Raw genomic sequence first — 20,313 nt, 5'->3', positions numbered from 1 at the left:
ATGGGCAGAGCCTCGCCCCTGGTGGGCGTGCCGGGTAGATCCCAGTTGGGCGCATGCGGGAGTCTGTCTGACTGTCTCTCCCCGTTTCCAGCTTCAGAAAAATACAAAAAAAAAAAAAAAAAAAGTCAAGTTGTCAGTCTTATCAGCCTGCCCAAGAAGTAGATCGAATAAGATTTTTTTGAGCTAAGACATGTTTGCTTATGTGAATTTTTGAGCAAGGCTAACAGCCTTCCCCAGGAAACCTCACCCTGTTTGTCCATTCACACCTCTCCTGATTGCCCAGATATTCTTGTCAATTTCTTTAAAAAAAAAAAAAACCTGATTGATACAACTATAGTTCACCCATTTAAAATGTACAATTAGCACAATTAATTTTGGAGCATTTTATCATACCCATTAGCAATTGCTTCCCATGTTCTTTTAATTTCATTTTTAAAGTTCTGACTTTTTAACTCCCAACATTAGATATTAGCATATATAGCTAATATGTAGCTATTGTAGGAACACAGTTACTTATGTATTTACTGATTGGTTAGTTCACTTTTAAGCACTATAAAATAGAGAACGTTTATCCTCCCTCAGCCAATATGGAAGTTATGATCAGACAGCCTAGGTTCAGACCATGACTCTACCACTTTGTGACCTTGGGCAAATCTTTCACCTCTCTGAGCCTCATTTGCTCATCTGTAAAATGAGAATACAACTAGTACCTATGTTATAGGTTTGTGAGAATTAAATGAGAGCATCACTTCTCGGCTTTTGGACTAAGATCAAGTGTAGAGTTAAATGAGAGCAGTGTCTAGCACTTAGAGCTATATAAGTGTTTGCTATTATTATCTTCCAGATAAGTTTCTGCTTAAATAATGAATTAATTTAAAGAAAAATGGCAAGTGTTTCAGTTGTTGATCTGATGTGATGAGTGGTGGAAGCAGTGCAGTGAGATAAAGTGAGCCTCTATCCATGTTAAATAAATAAATCGTTGCAGTGGGTTAAGTGCTCTGTGGAAATGCACACACTTCGTGCTGTTCTCCAGGACCCTTTGGATCAATCATAGAACTCATATAGATAGTGGTTTGATTGAAAATCCTCGTCTAAGGAAGAATTAAAAGGGATATTTTGGTTTTGTTTATTTAACAAAACCATGGCCTTTTGGTTCATTGTGATATTTTGTAATGTTTACTTCTGTAAAAGTCTCATTAAAGGCTGTTTAGTAATTCTCCCAGAACTAGTTTTCTAAAAAAAACCTCTTCCACTTAAACAGTTAACATTTTACAGAATAATTCCATCTAAAATTTAGTAAGTCTTCAACTATCACATTAGAAATCTCATGCTAGGTTCTAGGTTTACAGGGTGGGGAGAAGGCAGTCACTTACCAAGGCTTCGTGTTCCCCATGGTGAAGACACAGGAGACACTGTCATCTTTTGTTCTGCCAGGAACCATAGTTGGTAAAATCCAGATCTTACCTCCAAACTGTGGGGGAGTAAGGGGACCCTGTGATGTAGGGAGGAAGAGTGTGTAAGTCAGAGGGGATTAGTGTTCCACAAAAGGAAACTCATATCATAACGGTGTTGCCTGGGAGTTTGCAGAATTCATGGGACTTGTCTTCTGTTGGCACAATCAGATCTGGCCTTGCTGGGTACTTACATACACCTTTTACCTTCTGAAATGTGACCCTAGAGAACGTGAACAAAATGTCCTTGCTCTTCCTGTCTTCCCTGGAAATGCCCACATGTATGTGTTTGTGTATTTGGGTGGGTGTGTAGGCACTGACGATGGAGCCCAGGAGGTGGTGAAGGAGATCTTAGAAGATGTGGTCACATCTGCCATTAAAGGTAAGAACCAAGAACCCAGCCTTTCCTTCTACCTCATTCCTCCAAAAGAGTCCTTAGCTGGATATTTTAGTGGTAAAGTGTCCTGCTCCCACCAGTGAACCTGTGGAAACTGAATCAGCCCGTGTCTGCTCAGCTTTCATATGGAATTCGAAAATTACTTGTTTTTAGTGGTTGATTTTATTCTTATTCAGAAGCACAGTATGATGACGTTAGGGTTGGGTGCTTCACGTGGGGACACAGAAAGCCACTCCCGTATGTGTCCAGTTTTTCCAGGAGTGGGCTGTGAGCCCTGAGGTAGTGTCCATTGCTGCTGCATTTGTATGGCTAGCCATTGACGTGCCAAGCAGACAGTCCCAGTGTCAGCAAGTATCAGATGCACATGGAAGCTTGTTATTTTTGTTAGATTTCACTCATAGCTCCCTCAGTTTAATGGTGTGATTTTAGTGGAATTGAACTTACATAGTTCAGAATGACTATTGGATGATGTTTTCCTTTGTTTTTGCCCCAAATCTCAGGTCAATGGCTATAATTTGAACACTCAGTTCCAGTGCCAGAAGACCATTAGTGGGTCAAAAATCAATAATTTAGTGGGTTGTACTCGGCATTTTTTAAATGAAAGAGAACAAAGTGAAAGTAGAATGTAAACTGAAAGCATGCATGCAGTCTGTTAAGCATTGTTTAATGAAACATGCATTTCAGTTATTTATGTGCATACATGTACGAAGTCATGATTTTTAAAAAGTATTTCTTACTGAGGGTCAGATTTGACCAACTGCTCTAAGCCCTATCCTTTTGTTAATTTAGGGTACAACCAAGCTATAAACACTATATACAAAGATTTCATTATTTAACTCCTTTTAGATATGTCTTTAAATGGAATAATGTTACTTCACACCCTCAGATTTTGTTCTGGGGCCAATACAAGAAGTTCTTACATAATGAACATTTGTCTCATTCACTGCCGTATCCCTCAGTCCCTAGCATAGAGTTTGGCAAATAACAGGCACTTGATAAATATTTGTTGAATGAATATATGCTTTGTAAAACCATTATTGAAGATTGTGCTTACGTTGTTTTATATTCCTTATATATCCTGTATGTAAAGATCCACATAGTAAATTCCTCATTGAGTTCAGCTGTTCTGCTAATCATCAGATATACTTTCTTTCATTAAATGATAAAATCTATTTAATTCTTTCCATTTTTCACATGGCTCCTAGGAAATTCAGGTCTACATCTTTTTGTTCCTGTGATGGGTTTTCTTGCATAACTGTCAGACCCATTCATTTACGTGACCCTTCTTCTCTAACTCCTATATTAATAGCTCTTTATTTTTTTTAATTAATTAATTTATTTATTGTATTTTTCTGAAATGAGAAGCAGGGAGGCAGAAAGACAGACTTCCACATGCGCCTGACCAGGATCTTCCCAGCAAGCCCACTAGGTGGCAATGCTCTGCCCATCTGGGGCATTGCTCTGTTGTAGCCAGAGCCATTCTAGAGCCTGAGGTGGAAGCTATGGAGCCATCCTCAGTTCCTCGGGCCAACTTTGCTCCAATGGAGCCTTAGCTGTGGGAGGGGAAGAGAGAGAGAGAAGAAGGAGAGGGGGAAGGGTGGAGAAGCTGATGGGCACTTTTCCTGTGTGTCCTGACCAGGAATAAAACCCTGGACATCCACACGCCAGGCTGACACTCACCACTGAGCCAACCGACCAAGGCCAATAGCTCTTTTTTTTTTTTTTTTGTATTTTTCTGAAGTTGGAAACGGGGAGGCAGTCAGACAGACTCCTGCATGCGCCCGACTGGGATCCACCCGGCACGCCCACCAGGGGGCAATGCTCTGTTGCAACCAGAGCCATTCTAGCGCCTGAGGCAGAGGCCACAGAGCTATCCTTAGCACCCAGGCCAACTTTGCTCCAATGGAGCCTTGGCTGTGGGAGGGGAAGAGAGAGACAGAGAGGAAGGAGAGGGGGAGGTGTGGAGAAGATGACAGGCGCTTCTCTTGTGTGCCCTGGCTGGGAATTGAACCCGGGACTCCTGCACGCCAGGCCGACGCTCTACCACTGAGCCAACCGGCCAGGGCTCCAATAGCTCTTTTTAAAAAATAAGTTTGTGTCTGACCAGGCGGTGGCCCAGTGGATAGAGCGTCGGACTGGGATGCAGAAGGACTCAGGTTCAAGACCCCAAGGTTGCCAGCTTGAGCATGGGCTCATCTCTGGCTTGAGCAAAAAGCTCACCAGCTTGGACCCAAGGTCGCTGGCTCGAGCAAGGGGTTACTCGGTCTGCTGAAGGCCCATGGTCAAGGCACATATGAGAAGCAATCAGTGAACAACTAAGGTGTCGCAACGAAAAACTGATGATTGATGCTTCTCATCTCTCTGCGTTCCTGTCTCTCTGTCCCTATCTATCCCTCTCTCTGACTCTCTCTGTCCCTGTAAAAAAAAATAATAATAAGTTTGCATTTTTCATGTTTAGCTGCTTCTGTTCTTTTATAGAAGGGCCAAGGTAGACAGGGCTGCAGTATTGCTCACAGTTCTGGAGGCATTACTGACATGGACGACAAAGGAACCAAGCCACTGATGGTGGGGCTGTGGCTAACAGACACATGGAAAATCTGCCCACCACTTTGGCCAAGCCTTTTTCAATGTTCTGTCAGTCCTGGGGTAGTGGTGCAGGGAAAGGGGAAAAGCTAGGCACCTGGAAGGGTACATGAATCGCTTCTTCCTCGTGTCAGGCTGCCTTTAGGATAAGTACTATTTTGACAATGACTTTGGCACTTGTGTTTGAAGAAGCAGCACAAAAGCACAGTTTGACAGAACCTGAGAGGGCCCTCGGCGAACTGGAGGGCCAGGAAGGTGATGTCCCCCCAGCAGTGGATGAAAATTCACAGACCAATGGGATAGCAGACGACAGGCAGTCCTTGTCATCAGCAGATAACCTGGTATGTTGATGATTCTCTTATCAGACTCATTTTGATTTTTACCTTTTTAGAAGATACAGAATTAAATCTCTGTGGGAAAAAGCGAATGAAAGCCAGCAAGCCCTATTCAGTTATTGGTCACAGAGTCCTGGCCTGATTGCTATTCTTTGTGTTAGTAAGTTTCATTTTCAGAATGTGCTAATGTTGGTTGTATACAACATTGTTATTAAACCCTTTTTATTCAGATTTTTAACACTTAACATTTAATGCCCTTTTCCTTTTCTCTCAAAGTAACTTGCATTCATTATAGAAAAATAAAATATAGAGAAGAAAAAAAAACAGAGAAATAAGTCATCCTTAATCCCATACATAACTCAATATAACGCTTGTTAACATTTTATTTATATCAGTGGTTTTCAACCGCAGGTCCATGGACCAGTGGTGGTCCGCCAGAAATTTTGTGACAGTCCATGAAAGAGTTAATTAGCCTGTTGTCTGTCTGTGAACCAGCAACTGAAAACCACTAGTGTATATCATTCTAAATTTCCATCTCCCTCACATATTTTTTTCCCACTTAAATGGCATAACACAATATACATGCTGTTTTGTAACCTACTTTTTAAACTTAATATGTATTATGAACACCTTTTTTCAGGCCCATAAATATGTCCACCACAGTTTTTTTTAAAATAGCTTTATTGTTCTCTTGAAAAGGTTATATATAAACTTTCAAAACAGGAAGTAATATAACATTAACATCCCATGTGAATTCACTCAGTACCTTTTTACCAGTGTTTCTCAGCCTTTTTCATTATCACCCATTTAAGGAGCTTTTTTACATATTTTTTTTCCTTAATCATCACCCACCCCAACGAAATTTTAAAGCTACTAATAAACTAGATACTGCTTTACGTACTGTATGTATATCTGTGTTGTATACATAAAAAGAAGAGTTTTTCACCCCCAAAAAACAATGTTTTTGCCCTTGTCTTAGTCTGTTCAGCCTGCTATAACAGAACACCACACACTGGGTGGCTTATAAACAACAGAAATGTATTTCTCACAGTTTGGAGGTTGGAAAACCCAAGATTAAGCGGGAGTTTTGACATATGGTGAGCGTCTGCTTCCAGGTTCATAGACAGTCTTCTATGTCTGTCTTCACATGGTGGTGGGATGAGGGAGCTCTCTCTGGGGCCTTATAAGGGTGCTAATCCCATTCATGAGGACTCTACCCTCATGACCTCTCACCTCCTAAAATCCCTACCTTCTAATACCATTACATTGGAATTAGGTTTTAACATATGAATCTTGGCAGTACACAAACATTCAGTCTATACCAGCCCCCTTGGGGTTATATTATTCCTGTTAATGCACCTAGGGATGTACAGTGATGCCTTGAGATACGAGCAGACCGACATACAATTTTTTAAGATACGAGCTGCGACTCGGTCCATATTTTTGTTCGAGATCTGAACGAAATTCTGAGATACGAGTTGTGATTCGGGAAAGCTGCCGCTAGTTTTTGTGGTTTCATTTTAAGTAAAGAAAGTGCAGTTTTAGTTTTGTTTAAAGTAAAGAAAATACAGTTTTAGTTTACATTTAGTGTTAAGAAAGTACAGTTTTAGTTTACGTGTCTACAGTGCCTGCATCCCTTCCTCCCTCCCTCCTCCGCCATTCACCTCTGTTAGCCACACTCGTCTATCTCCAAGGTAAGAATACAGTACTAAATAACACTTTTTTGTTTTATTTCATATATTTTGTTATGCATTGGTAAAGGATACATGTGTGTTAATTAAAAACATGTCTTTTTTCATAATTTAGGATGGTTTGGGGATGTTTCACAGGGCTGGAACGGATTAAATCTATTTTAGTTATTTTAAATGGGAGAAATTTGTTTGATATACGAGTTGAGTGACTTACGAGCTCAGTTACAGAACGAATTAAACTCGTATCTCAAGGTACCACTGTATTTAAGTCCATGTGAGGGACTCATGTCTTATATACTAGTGAACTTGCTTTGTTCACTCAACACTATCTCATGGACATCTTTCCACATCAGTACATACAGAGCTAACTAATTTTTTAATGGCCATGTAAATTTAATTATATGGATTACTGTAATCTATTTAGCCAATTCCCTATTAGGCCTTTAGGTTATTTCAGTTTTATCATAGGAAACAACAGCTCTGTAATGAACATCCTTATGGATAAATCTTGTGCGCATCCTTAATTCCTTCTTTTGATAAATCTCTACAAGCGGTATTGCTGGGTCAAGAGTTGGAAGCTCTAAGGCTTTTGATCCCTTTTTTTTTTTTGTATTTTTCTGAAGCTGGAAACGGGGAGAGACAGTCAGACAGACTCCCGCATGCGCCCGACCGGGATCGACCCGGCACGCCCACCAGGGGCGATGCTCTGCCCCTCCGGGGGTCGCTCTGCCGCGACCAGAGCCACTCGAGCGCCTGGGACAGAGGCCAAGGAGCTATCCCCAGCGCCCAGGCCATCTTGCTCCAATGGAGCCTTGGCTGCGGGAGGGGAAGAGAGAGACAGAGAGGAAGGAGGGGGGGTGGAGAAGCAAATGGGTGCTTCTCCTGTGTGCCCTGGCTGGGAATCGAACCCGGGTCCCCCGCACGCCAGGCCGACGCTCTACCGCTGAGCCAACCAGCCAGGGCCTGATCCTTAACATCAAATTAGCCTGCTGGGGCCTGACCAGTCGGTGACGCAGTGGATAGAGCGTCGGACTGGGATGCAGAGGACCCGGGTTCAAGATCCCGAGGTCGCCAGCTTGAGTGCGGGCTCATCTGGTTTGAGGGAAAGCCCACCAGCTTGAACCCAAGGTCGCTGGCTCCAGCAGGGGGTTACTCGGTCAGCTGAAGGCCCGTGGTCAAGGCACATAGGAGAAAGCAATCAATGAACAACTAAGGTGTTGCATGCACAATGAAAAACTGATGATTGATGCTTCTCATCTCTCTCCGTTCCTGTCTGTCCCTGTCTATCCCTCTCTCTGACTCACTCTCTGTCTCTGTAAAAAATAAATAAATTAATTAATTTTAAAAAATTAGCCTGCTGGGAAGGTAGTACTGGAATCTCTGCCCACCTGTAGGCTGTCAGTTCTCATTTCTCCATTTTTCTCATAAAACTGGGTGATAGCATTCATTCAGATCTTTGCTCTTCTAATAGGAGGAATATCCCGCCTTAATCCTTAGTAATAAGGTTTAGGTTTGTTATTTGCATTTCTTGGTGAATTGTTTATTAATGTTTGCCTGTTTTTCATTTGACAGAAAGGTTTCTATATTTCCTTAATGAATTATAAGAACTTATTATATGTTGAAGATATTCATCCTTGCCATAGGTTACAAATATATATATATATTTTTTTAGATGTAGCTTATTTAGAGAAGCTTATTTTAAAACATTTATTTTTTTTAATCTTGCACTGGTATTCATAGAAATAAATTTTTACCCAAGCTAATATGAATAATTACCTATATTTGTTTTAGTTTTTTTGTGGTTTAATATTTGCACATTTATCATTTTAGACCAGCCACACCCACTTTTTGAAGGACAAGGAACAAGGTTTTAGAATTGCTTTCATGACTTCCCTATACCTTCTGTTTTGCCACTTCTTCCCCCCATATCCCTCACTTTCCCCACTTTCCTCACTCCCCTGTTGAATAAAGTAATTTACATTTCCATGAGATAATTCTATTTCTTAAATTTGAAAGTAGTTATTCTTTGGCTTAGACCGCTTGATTTTTCTCTTATTTCTTTCTAATCTTAGGAATCAGATGCACAAGGACACCACGTGGCCGCTAGGTTCTCTCACATTCTGCAGAAGGATGCCTTCCTTGTGTTTCGCTCCCTTTGCAAACTCTCCATGAAACCCTTGGGTGAAGGCCCCCCAGATCCAAAGTAAGCAAACAGCAATTCTTGGCTCTGTGTAACCCACACAATTCAGGAGGATCTTAGGGGTTACAGGAAACTCAGGGCTTTGGACCCTAGATGGTATGAGTGTAGGAATTTATTCAGGATGATTTTACAGCTTTTCAAAATCATGTGATGCCTACAATCAGTCCTTTCATAATGAATTGTCTCTGTGTCCCTATCAGCCAAGATTTTGCCCAGTTTTGCTTTCTTGGTTTATATGCTAAAAATAATTACATTGAACATGCACACACTCTCTTTTAACTGATCAATGGGTTTAATATACTAATGGGGGCAGGGGCAGGATGTGAGCAGACCCGCCCTGGTTGGAAACCTCTGCTTCATGGATACAGATCTAAGCTCCAGATTCAAACCAGAGAAGACAAAGCTTTCTCTGTAGTAGTGAATGCGTTATCACAAGATTGGCAGTGCTCTGGGGTGGCCAAGTGGAGGCTTTGGAACCAGAGAGAACTGCATCCAGTCCTGGCTCTTCCACGTGAGACCAGCTCCATGGCTATAGGAGTTCCTGAATATCATCTGAAAAATGGGAAAATGGAAAATCACCTTACTGGACCCATTTAATAAAATAATACAGTGAAGTTTCAAGCACAGGGCCTTGCACTTTTTAAAAGTTTTATAGTCATCAGCATTATTACTATTATTATTAGTCATTAATAAGAAGTCTCAATTCTTCTGTTGAGAATATAACCATTAGGGAAATGGTTTATGGAAATTTCCCATTTCTTACCATCCCTGTGGGCATGAGACAAGTGGCTAAGAGAGGCCAGATGTCTTAGTCTCCCATGAATGGTGTAAAGTAATTGTGCGTCAGCTTAGTTGCAGAACCAGGTATCTAGAGTCAGTTGACACTCACTTTGCTCCTGCTGTATTCTCTACTTACAGCAGGGACTGATAAAAAGAATAGAAGTTGGCAGCTCTTGTTCTCACAGGGTCTGCAGGTTCCAAGAGGACCCACCTTGTGCCATTTGCCCCTGTTCTCTTAACATTTGGGGGCTTTGCTAGTTCTTAGCTCATTGGCTTCTTAGAAAATTCTCACTGGTACGGAGAGGAGTGAGGCCTTTTTAAGAAACGTGCTTTTTAAATTTTGTCTTTCAGCCCCTCATTGTTTTTCGTTTTCTCTGCCAGGTCCCACGAACTGCGCTCCAAGGTGGTTTCCCTTCAGCTGCTCCTCTCCGTGTTACAAAATGCTGGCCCAGTCTTCAGGACTCATGAGATGTTCATCAACGCAATCAAGCAATATCTCTGCGTGGCATTGTCCAAAAACGGCGTCTCTTCAGTACCTGATGTCTTTGAGCTCTCTCTGGCCATTTTTCTTACTCTTCTTTCAAACTTTAAAATGCACTTGAAAATGCAAATAGAGGTATGGATTCCAAATTGATTTTTTAATTTTATACCAGATGAGTTAACTGCTGGTGGCATAGTCACCAGGAACTACAAGTACACAGTCTACTGGCTCCCCCTAAAGAACTTTTTGAATGATGAGGAGAGGAGAATACCTTTTCATAAAAAGCATTTGCCCCAAAATCTTCTTTGCCTTTTATTTTAACCAATAGTTTAAATTGCGTGGTCTGTGTGCTAGGTTCAGCCCCACCACATGTTTGTTTAGTCTGTAAATTATTTGAAATACCCTGAATTAGTTGCCAAGTTGAGAAATCAGATTCCAAGGGAAAATCCAGATTTCTGGTTTCTCTAGAAAAATCATGGCACTGGTCCTGCATTGTCATGTGGCAGCTCTTGGCGGTGACTCAGGGGCAGCTGCTCCAGCTCATGGGCCACGTTCCCCAGGCCCCCATGTGGCCAGGGTTCACAGTGCAGCAGCATGTGTTCACCACTCTTCCTTCATCGTACAGTTTTATCTGGCATCTAAAGGCTTGGAGCCCTAATTTAAACTATTAATCCGTTTCCTCTTTTGTCTTCATGTCATATAGGTCTTTTTCAAAGAGATTTTTCTGAACATTTTAGAAACATCAACAAGTTCTTTTGAGCACAGGTGGATGGTCATTCAGACTCTGACGAGGATCTGTGCAGGTACTTTCACCCTGAGAGTGCTCATCCCTTCGGCTTGTCCAGAACCTATTAGTGCGTTCATTTTTCAAAGTCCAGAAGAAGACCTTTAACTCTACCTATTAGAATTTAATGAAGTGCTGAGAAAATCATTACCTTATAGGCCATTGCTAACTACCTCGTGGCTAGGCCCACCCCACTTCTCCTTTAGAGGATGACCAGCTCAGCCTGGGTTGCCCAGGACACTGGGGTTTTGTGGGGGGTTTTTTGGTATTTTTCTGAAGTTGGAAACGGGGAGGCAGTCAGACAGACTCCACATGCGCCTAACCGGGATCCATCCGGCATGCCCACCAGAGGGTGATGCTCTGCCCATCCGGGGCATCGCTCTGTTGCAACCAGAGCCATTCTAGTGCCTGAGGCAGAGGCCATGGAGCCATCCTCAGCCCCCAGGCCAACTTTGCTCCAGTGGAGCCTTGGCTGTGGGAGGGGAAGAGAGAGACAGAGAGGAAGGAGAGGGGGAGGGGTGGAGAAGCAGATGGGCGCTTCTCCTGTGTGTCCTGGCCGGGAATCGAACCCGGGACTCCTGCACACCAGGCCGACGCTCTACCACTGAGCCAACTGGCCAGGGCCTACCACTGGGGTTTTAGCGCTGAAATTTTCACATCCTGGGAAACCCTCGAATCCTGAAAAATTGGGATACGTGGTCACCTTCCCTATCAGCTGAATGTGCATTTTTAGTTACAGGGTCCAAGGCATTGGTGCTGCCAACCCTTGATTGGGTGCTTAGGTAAATTTGGATTTACCTTCCACCAAAAAATTGTGTGCCTGAAAGTCAGCATCCTACTTGTTTGTCATCAAACGTAATTTCATAAGAGTTACAGAACTTGACAAGGTGGAGCAGGCAGTTGTTACTCTGTTTTGTTTTGTTTTGTTTTTACAGAGACAGAGAGAGTCAGAGAGAGGGACAGATAGGGACAGACAGACAGGAACAGAGAGAGATGAGAAGCATCAATCATTTGTTTTTGGTTGTGGCACCTTAGTTGTTCATTGATCGCTTTCTCACATGTGCCCTGACCATGGGCCTTCAGCAGACCGAGCGACCCCTTGCTCTAGCCAGTGACCTTGGGTCCAAGGCGGTGAGCCTTGTTCAAACCAGATGAGCCCACGCTCAAGCTGGCGACCCTGGGGTCTCGAACCTGGGTCCTCCGCATCCCAGTCCGACGCTCTATCCACTACTGCGCCACCGCCTGTTCAGGCTGTTACTCTGTTTTTGATGAGGAAAGTAAGCTTGGAGAGGTGGGATGATCTGCCTGAGATCTTAGCCAGCACCGAGGCCTAAAAGGAGGGCCTCCCGCCTCCCTAGTACTTACTACATGCATGTTCTGGTGAGATATGTCCACCTCTGTTGGTAATTCACTAGGAAAATATTTTGACAGAGGGCTTGTTTAATAAGAAAATATACTTACTATTTGCATTCATTCAGAATTTCTAATATTTGTCTGTTATTTTCCAAGATGCCCAGTGTGTTGTAGATATTTATGTCAACTATGACTGTGATTTAAATGCTGCTAACATTTTTGAGCGCCTCGTAAATGATTTATCCAAAATCGCTCAGGGAAGAAGTGGACACGAGCTGGGAATGACACCCCTGCAGGTAAAAACACTAAGAACACTCATTTGTATTTAATGTTCATTCATTTTGATAAACATCAAGTGCCAGCATGTGCCACACGCTGACCTTGGTGTTAGGGATACAACACAAACATACGTATGTATGTGCACACAATTGCTGCCATTATGGCACTTATAAGTCGACAAGGAAGAAGTAAGCTGCAGGGACAAGAGAAGGAGTGCTGGAGGTGTCATTTTTAATGGTGTCATCTGAGTAGTCTCCTTGAAAAAGTGACATTTGAACTAAGATCCATAGGAGCAAGTTCACCTTTCCAAAGTGCTGATGAAAAGAGGATCTCAGGCTCCACAGAGAACAGAGGAGTTTGCCTCTCAATAGTGTGGCTACAAAGAACAGGATCGTTTACCTGAGGTCTCGGAATGAACTGGTCAGAGGCCTGTGTGCTGCCTGGAATTGTGGGCAGAATTTTGATGTATGGGCATTTTTCCCCAAGAAGGTTCATACTGTCATTAGATCTACAAATAGGTCTGTGCCACCTTAGATGCTGTTTGCAGACTAAAATACTTGTAAATTTTTAAGATTATCTGCAATTTACATCTAATTTTTTATTTAGGAAATGCTATTTTTTTAAAAGTCAGTATTTTTATTGTAAAGTGAGCCTTAAAGTAGAATACATTTATGGGTGTTTGGGGGGGTATGAATGTGTCCAGAATCACTCATTTGATGCATAATATAAGATTTTTTTGTCTTTTTGGGGGGTCATTGGGTAAGATCCTGTTATTTTAAAAAAAGTGTTTTAAGTATATTTTCAAATTATACAAGCAATGAATGAGAACTTCCTTTTAGAAATTCAGATAACACTGTTTATTTTAAGAAAGCAAAGCACACATCCTATATATCTGCTGCTACGATGTTTGTAATGAATACCTTTAGAGATTTTCAGTGAGCCCTTAATACTTATGTCACCTGTTAACGTTCCCTTGGGTTTTATACTTAATAGCACTGAATTATCCTCACAGGGTTCCCAAAGAGCCTTGTAGCTGTCTGCACTTAATTTATTTATTAAGTCTTTGTGCCATGTCACTTTTGTCGTTTAGGAACTCAGTCTGAGGAAGAAAGGCCTGGAATGCCTTGTGTCCATTCTCAAGTGCATGGTGGAGTGGAGCAAAGACCTGTATGTGAATCCCAACCACCAGACCAACCTTGGTGAGAGAGAGCACATTGCTGCTACCGCCACCTCCATTTACAATAAGCTGTTGGGAAAAGTCATCTTGGTATAGTTGTCTTAGAATTAGCTAAAACACTTTAGTTTGCTAAGTACTTGTAGTACAGTGTGTCCGTAAAGTCATGGTGCACTTTTGACTGGTCACAGGAAAGCAACAAAAGACGATAGAAATGTGAAATCTGCACCAAATAAAAGGAAAACTCTCCCAGTTTCATACCTATTCAGTGCAGTTCGATGTGGGCTCCATTTGTTGCCCTACACACATCCAAACAATAATGAAGTTCTTGCCACACACGGTTAAGGACGTCTGGTGTAACAGTGAATAACGTCTGTGATTCTCTGTTTTAAGTGATTAATGTCATGGCGCTTCGTTATAAACGCGCCGATATTCATGTTGCACTTTGGTCACAGATTTGAATTTAGCAAGCCACAGAACACACTGAACTTTCCTCTGTATCGTCCACATCTCGACTGGCATGGCCGTGGGCTGCTCCGCTGTATACATAGTGTTACATCATCATCTGCACATGCACACATGCTGCCACATTATCCTACAGAAACTGAGAGGGTTTTCCTTTTATTTGGTGCAGATTTCACATTTCTATCATCTTTTGTTGCTTTCCTGTGACCAGTCAAAAGTGCACCATGACTTTACAGACACACTGTATTTTTTTTTAATAGAAACCAAGAGGAGAGTCAGAGAGAGGGACAGATAGGGACAGACAGGAAGGGAGAGAGATGAGAAGCATCAATTCTTCCTTGTGGCTCCTTAGTCTCCTTAGTTGTTCATTGATTGCTTTCTCATATGTGTCTTGACGGGGAGAGAGGCTATAGCTCAGCAAGTGACCCCTTGCTCAAACCAGCGACCTTAGGCTCAAGCCAGAAACCTTGGGCTTCAAGACAGTGACCTCTGGGCTCAAGCCAGCAACCATGGGGTCACATGTATGATCCGGTGCTCAAGCCAGCGACCTCAGGGTTTCGAACCTGGGTACTCTGTCTTAGTCCGATGCTTTATCCACTGCGCCACTGCCTGGTCAGGCTACCTGTAGTATTTTAAAGTTTCCACTTTTTAATTCATCTGGAATTTGGGGGAGGAAATGTATGGGTTGTGCTCTAATTTTGTTCTTCCCAAATGGAGAACCAGTTGTTCCACCATTTTTTAGTATTCTGTCCCTCACTGATTTGAAACTCCACATTTATGACGTACTATGTTCTCTGTGTGCATACGTCTATTTCTGAACTTTCTATTCTGTTCTATTGATTTGTCTGTTCTTGCACCAATACAAGTGTCTTAACTGTTTTTTCCACTCTTTTACTTTGATATGAATTTTAAAATTAGCTTATCAAGTTCTAGAAAAAAGTAAGCTTTTAAGTAAAGTAGTGAATGATCTCAAGGTTTCTTTCTTGTGGTCTTGACAGTAAAAACTTTCTTGTTACAAGTCTGGAAGAGGGAATTGCTTGCAGAGCCAGGCCTGAGCTCAGTGCTGTCCGTGCCCCATCTGCTGACAAGGTTTTCTTGTATGATGTTGCAGGTCAGGAGAAGCCTGCAGATCAGGAAATGGGGGATGGGAAAGGCCTTGACATGACAAGACGGAGCAGTGTGACGTCCATGGAGTCCACAGTGTCCTCAGGGACCCAGACGACTGTGCAAGATGATCCGGAGCAGTTTGAGGTCATCAAGCAACAAAAAGAGATCATTGAACATGGCATTGAGCTGTGAGTATGGCTGCTACTCTAGCTGAATCTCTTGGGGCCTCTGACAAAGTGACATCTTCTCTGGGAGCCGGGGTCCTGCTCTGCAGAGGGAAATACCCGTTGGAAAAGGCCAGTTGCTGGCACTTGCAGCCAAGACTGGTCCAGCCAGCAGAGTGAGTGGATTGTGTGTGGTAGAGAATTGTAATGACTTTGTGGTTGATGCCTGGTCTTTTTATTTTTTCTGATGAAAAAAATTAAACTACTTTAGAAAACACAAAAAGTATAAATCACAAGTGTTAAAATTGCTCATAAAATCATTACTTAGAGGAGATCACCATTGGTAACATTTTTTTCCAACCATATTTTATGAAAAATTTCAACATGCAGAAAAACTAACATTAGCCACATTTGTGTTATCTATGTGTTTCTTTTTCTGAACCATTTGAAAGTAATTTGCAGCCATCATAATAGCTTCAGCCCTACATCTTTGAAAAATAAGGACATTCTCTGTTCACACCATTCTCATAACCGTTAAATCTTAATGTGTTTTTTTGTAATCTTTTACATACAAAAATACATATGCACACACTCTCATATCCTAACTTTTTGATGGTTGAAGTGTCGACCTCTTCATTTCCTCTCTCAGCATCCCTGCATCCCTCAAAAGTAATCTTTTGAAAACTTAAACCAGGTCTAATCACTCTCCTGCCTAAAGTCATTCCAGGTTTCCCAGTTTCTCATCATGGCCATTCCAGGCTCTGACCCCTCTCGCTGATCTCATCTCCTGCCAGTGCCTCTGAGTCACACGACACATTTCAGTCTTTGAACACTTCCAGGTGTTTTTGCTATCATGCCCCCTGATTGGAATACTCTTGGGTCTTTTCATCCTTTGGACTTGGCAAAACATGTCTTCCTCAAAGAGGCCTTCTGTAACCACAATGAACAAGTTCCATGTTATTCTTCATTTATATACCCTATTCATGTTCTTCCTTCACATCCTCTGCTCATACATGCTTTGTGCTTATATATGCTGTCATTCTCTCCAGTGCACAGACTGGTAAATAACAAGTTAAATTTATACCATAGTTGAAACTTTGCCTGCCTTTAACAGGAAATTCAAAAAAACAGTCTGGGGATGTTGTAGTGGCCCTTACCAACATCAGAGATCCAGTCTACTCTTAGCTGTCTGCTTCACCAGCCTTAACACAATTTTCACTGTTGCCTCCTGGTTTAAGGTGACTGCTGGAGCACCGGCCATCACACATGTATTTTGGGGAAGAAGAGGGAAAGGGCAAAAGAGTGTACCTTCCAGTCAAGTCAACTTTGTTTAAGGAGCCTTCCTAGAAATATCCATATCACTTCTGACCATGTTCTCATTGACTAGAACTTTATCACATGGCTGTACGTACTTTGTTTAAGAAAGACAGGGAGCCTGACCTGTGTTGGCGCAGCGGATAAAGCGTCAACCTGGCATGCTGAGGTCGCCAGTTTGAAACCCCGGGCTTGCCTGGTCAAGGCACATATGGGAGTTGATGCTTCCTGCTCCGCCCCCTGTTCTCTCTCTTTCCTCTCTCTCTCCCTTCTCTCTCTCTAATAAAAATGAATAAATAAAATCTAAAAGAAAAAAAGACAGGGAAATGTAGTTTTTATTCCAGGGATTTGTATGCCTAGGTAAACATCGAAGGTTTTATTAGTATTGAAGGAGAGAATGGATATTGGGGGACAGCCATCAGACTTCACTAAATAGCTAGGTCATAAATTGAAGTGGAGTTCAGAAGAGCTGCCAGAACACACAGGACCTTCCTAACTGATATATGCTGACTTGTTCATGACATTATTGGAACTTGCCTCGAATGCCAGGTATTTCTGTCCTTTAGTTTTTTGTTGTTGTTGTTGTTTTACAGAGACAGAGAGAGGGATAGACAGGGACAGACAGACAGGAATGGAGAGATAAGAAGCATCAATCATTAGTTTTTCGTTGCGCATTGCGACACCTTAGTTGTTCATTGATTGCTTTCTCGTATGTGCCTTGACCGTGGGCCTTCAGCAGACCGAGTAACCCCTTGCTCGAGCCAGCGACCTTAGGTCCAAGCTGGTGAGCTTTGCTCAAACCAGATGAGCCCGTGCTCAAGCTGGCGACCTCGAGGTCTCGAACCTGGGTCCTCAGCATCCCAGTCTGACGCTCTATCCACTGCGTCACCGCCTGGTCAGGCTGTTCTTTAGATTTTGAAGTGAGTAATCTCTATCCCATCTTTTCTTTTCTTTTTTTTTTTAAAGATTTTATTTATTCATTTTAGAGAAGGGGGGAGAGAGAGGAGGGGGAGGAGCAGGAAGCATCAACTCCCATATGTGCCTTGACTGGGCAAGCCCAGGGTTTCAAACCGGCGACCTCAGCGTTCCAAGTCGTTGCTTTATCCACTGCGCCACCACAAGTCAGGCCCATCTTTTCTTTTTTTTTTTTTTTTTTTAGATTTTATTTATTCATTATAGAGAGGAGAGAGAGAGAGAGAGAAGGGGGGAGGAGCAGGAAGCATCAACTCCCATATGTGCCTTGACCAGACAAGCCCAGGGTTTCGAACCGGCAACCTCAGTGTTTCCAGGTTGACGCTTTATCCACTGCACCACCACAGGTCAGGCATGGCCCATCTTTTCTTAAAATAGGTTCAACAAGAAACCCAAGAGAGGGATCCAGTTTCTCCAGGAGCAAGGCATGCTGGGAACATCAGTTGAAGATATTGCCCAATTCCTGCACCAGGAGGAGCGTCTGGATTCTGTAAGGAAGCAAGTTGAGCAATTATATGTGGGTTCTATCTAGGGATTGTGAGACCCTACCAGCTTTAACCTATAGCTTATCTGACCATGTGCAGTGGCTATTGTCCACACCCCTGCTTATAGCAGTCCTACTCATGCCTTTGGCCAGTGATGCAAAAAGCTCCTTGAAGGGAATAAACTAGCCTCCTAACGAGTGACTGTATATGTAGTGAGACAGTATCATAGCTGCAAGTGTGACCTGACACCTAAAAGCTGTTCTAACTGCCCATCTGCCACTAACCTCTCTCCTGAGTGTGCCACATCATTCCTCCATTTTTAAGTGTCTTGTGCCTCCTCCTATTTATTTATTTATTTATTTATGTATATATGTATGTGACAGAGTCAGAGAGAGAGACAGATAGGGACGGACAGACAGACAGGAAGGGAGAGAGATGAGAAGCATCAATTCTTCGTTATGGCACCTTAGTTGTTCATTGATTGCTTTCCCATATGTGCCTTGACTGGAGTCCTACAAGCAGACTGAGTGACTCCTTGCTCGAGCCAGCGACCTTGGGTTCAAGCTGGCAAGCCTTGCTCAAACCAGATGAGCCCGCGCTCAAGCTGACAACCTTGGGGTCTCGAACCTGGGTCCTCCATGTCCCAATCCGACGCTCTATCCACTTCACCACCACCTGATCAGGCTCTTCCTTTGTTTGTGGCAGGACAGACTGACCTGGAATGGTTGAGTGAGTGGACAGGCTTAGCGAATCACCTAGTTTTTCTAGCAGTTTGGGCAGTTCTGCATTTCCAAACTGGGCTTCCCCCCTTTAAAGTGTCTTTTGCTGTGCATTCATATTTGACAATTCCTAAATGTAAGTGAATGCGTATGTTTCAGACCCAAGTAGGTGATTTTCTGGGAGACAGCATGAGGTTCAACAAGGAGGTGATGTATGCCTATGTGGACCAACTTGACTTTTGTGAAAAGGAGTTTGTCTCAGCCCTTCGGACATTTCTAGAAGGTTTCCGCCTACCTGGGGAAGCCCAGAAAATCGATCGGTTAATGGAGAAGTTTGCCGCAAGATACATAGAGTGCAACCAGGGGTGAGTGTCGTGTTTATAAATCACTGCACATCATCTTCTTGCCTAGATCAGAATAGTAATCTTAATTTGGATGGGGATTGAGTGCAATCTTTTTTCTTTTTGGTTCATTCTTGTGTGTGCCCTGACTAGGTATCAAACCCACAACCTTGGTGCATCGGGATGACACTAACCCAGGTATGGCCAACAGTTTTTGCCCCCAGGCCAGATTAGAAAGAAAACTTTTTTCACGGGCTGGACGAAATATTAAAATTAAAAAATGTTAAATACAAAAACGATTCATTTAAGTAAATAAAATTTTATTATGTAATTTATGAATAAATGTAAGTGAGTAAAAAAAATTTATTTTTATTTTTTTACAGAGGCAAAGTCAGAGAGAGGGATAGATAGGGATGGACAGACAGACAGGAACAAAGAGAGATGAGAAGCATCAATCATTAGTTTTTCTTTGCGACACCTTAGTTGTTCATTGATTGCTTTCTCATGTGGCTTGACCGTGGGGCTACAGCAGACCGAGTAACCCCTTGCTCGAGCCAGCGACCTTGGGTCCAAGCTGGTGAGCTTTTTGCTCAAACCAGATGAGCACGAACTCAAGCTGGTGTCCTCAAGGTCTCAAACCTGGGTCCTCTGCATCCCAGTCCGATACTCTATCCACTGCGCCACCGCCTGATCAGGCTTATATACAATATTATTTTAATAAAAATATAATTACATACGTATAAATATCCAAACTGTATTGCAATCAATCGAAACAATATTTAATTAATAGAATGAGCTTGAAGGGGTTATAGCGCAAATAAGACAATTATTTTGTTTTACAAACAGCCTGGACATGTTTGCAGTTATCAACTGCAGCTATTGTCTATGCTACAATGCCACTTGATTCAGCACACTTGACCACAAAAATAATGAATTGTTTGACCTTGGGTGCGCACTGGCAAACTCCGCCTAAAAGAATGTGGGTTTCACATCGCCGCTAAACGTCAAATAGTTCATATCAAGTACAGACGAGTACAACAGTTGTAAATCTTTATAATGGAATTTTTTTAAAAAATGAAGTGTTGCAAATCCATTTGACCAATTATTGGGCTAATCTAAGTTAACCCTAGATTAGTCACACGCAGAATTCTTTTCCACATATCATTATCTTCTTAAATATCTCGATTTCCAATAATCAAAGCCACTTCCACTTCTGAGTAGCTGAGATTTTAAAGTAG

The 20,313-nt window shown here is 42.4% G+C and overlaps 1 protein-coding gene across 1 annotated transcript in view; it reads left to right on the top strand.

The window, feature by feature from the left end:
* The window catches only part of ARFGEF2 (ADP ribosylation factor guanine nucleotide exchange factor 2), a 92,762-nt gene that overhangs the window by 28,681 nt on the left and 43,768 nt on the right, over positions 1 to 20,313 (top strand). The window contains exons 7-16 of the mRNA XM_066387555.1: positions 1,765 to 1,833; positions 4,621 to 4,772; positions 8,530 to 8,660; positions 9,819 to 10,053; positions 10,622 to 10,721; positions 12,212 to 12,351; positions 13,425 to 13,533; positions 15,085 to 15,268; positions 17,909 to 18,020; positions 18,894 to 19,099. Coding sequence (XP_066243652.1) covers positions 1,765 to 1,833; positions 4,621 to 4,772; positions 8,530 to 8,660; positions 9,819 to 10,053; positions 10,622 to 10,721; positions 12,212 to 12,351; positions 13,425 to 13,533; positions 15,085 to 15,268; positions 17,909 to 18,020; positions 18,894 to 19,099 — 1,438 coding nt within the window. The remainder of the gene's footprint in view (positions 1 to 1,764; positions 1,834 to 4,620; positions 4,773 to 8,529; positions 8,661 to 9,818; positions 10,054 to 10,621; positions 10,722 to 12,211; positions 12,352 to 13,424; positions 13,534 to 15,084; positions 15,269 to 17,908; positions 18,021 to 18,893; positions 19,100 to 20,313) is intronic.

Source organism: Saccopteryx leptura, chromosome 5, assembly GCF_036850995.1.
Source record: "Saccopteryx leptura isolate mSacLep1 chromosome 5, mSacLep1_pri_phased_curated, whole genome shotgun sequence".
Lineage (NCBI taxonomy): Eukaryota > Metazoa > Chordata > Mammalia > Chiroptera > Emballonuridae > Saccopteryx > Saccopteryx leptura.
Note: the sequence above shows the minus strand (reverse complement) of the source record. Positions and strands in the feature narration are given on the sequence as shown.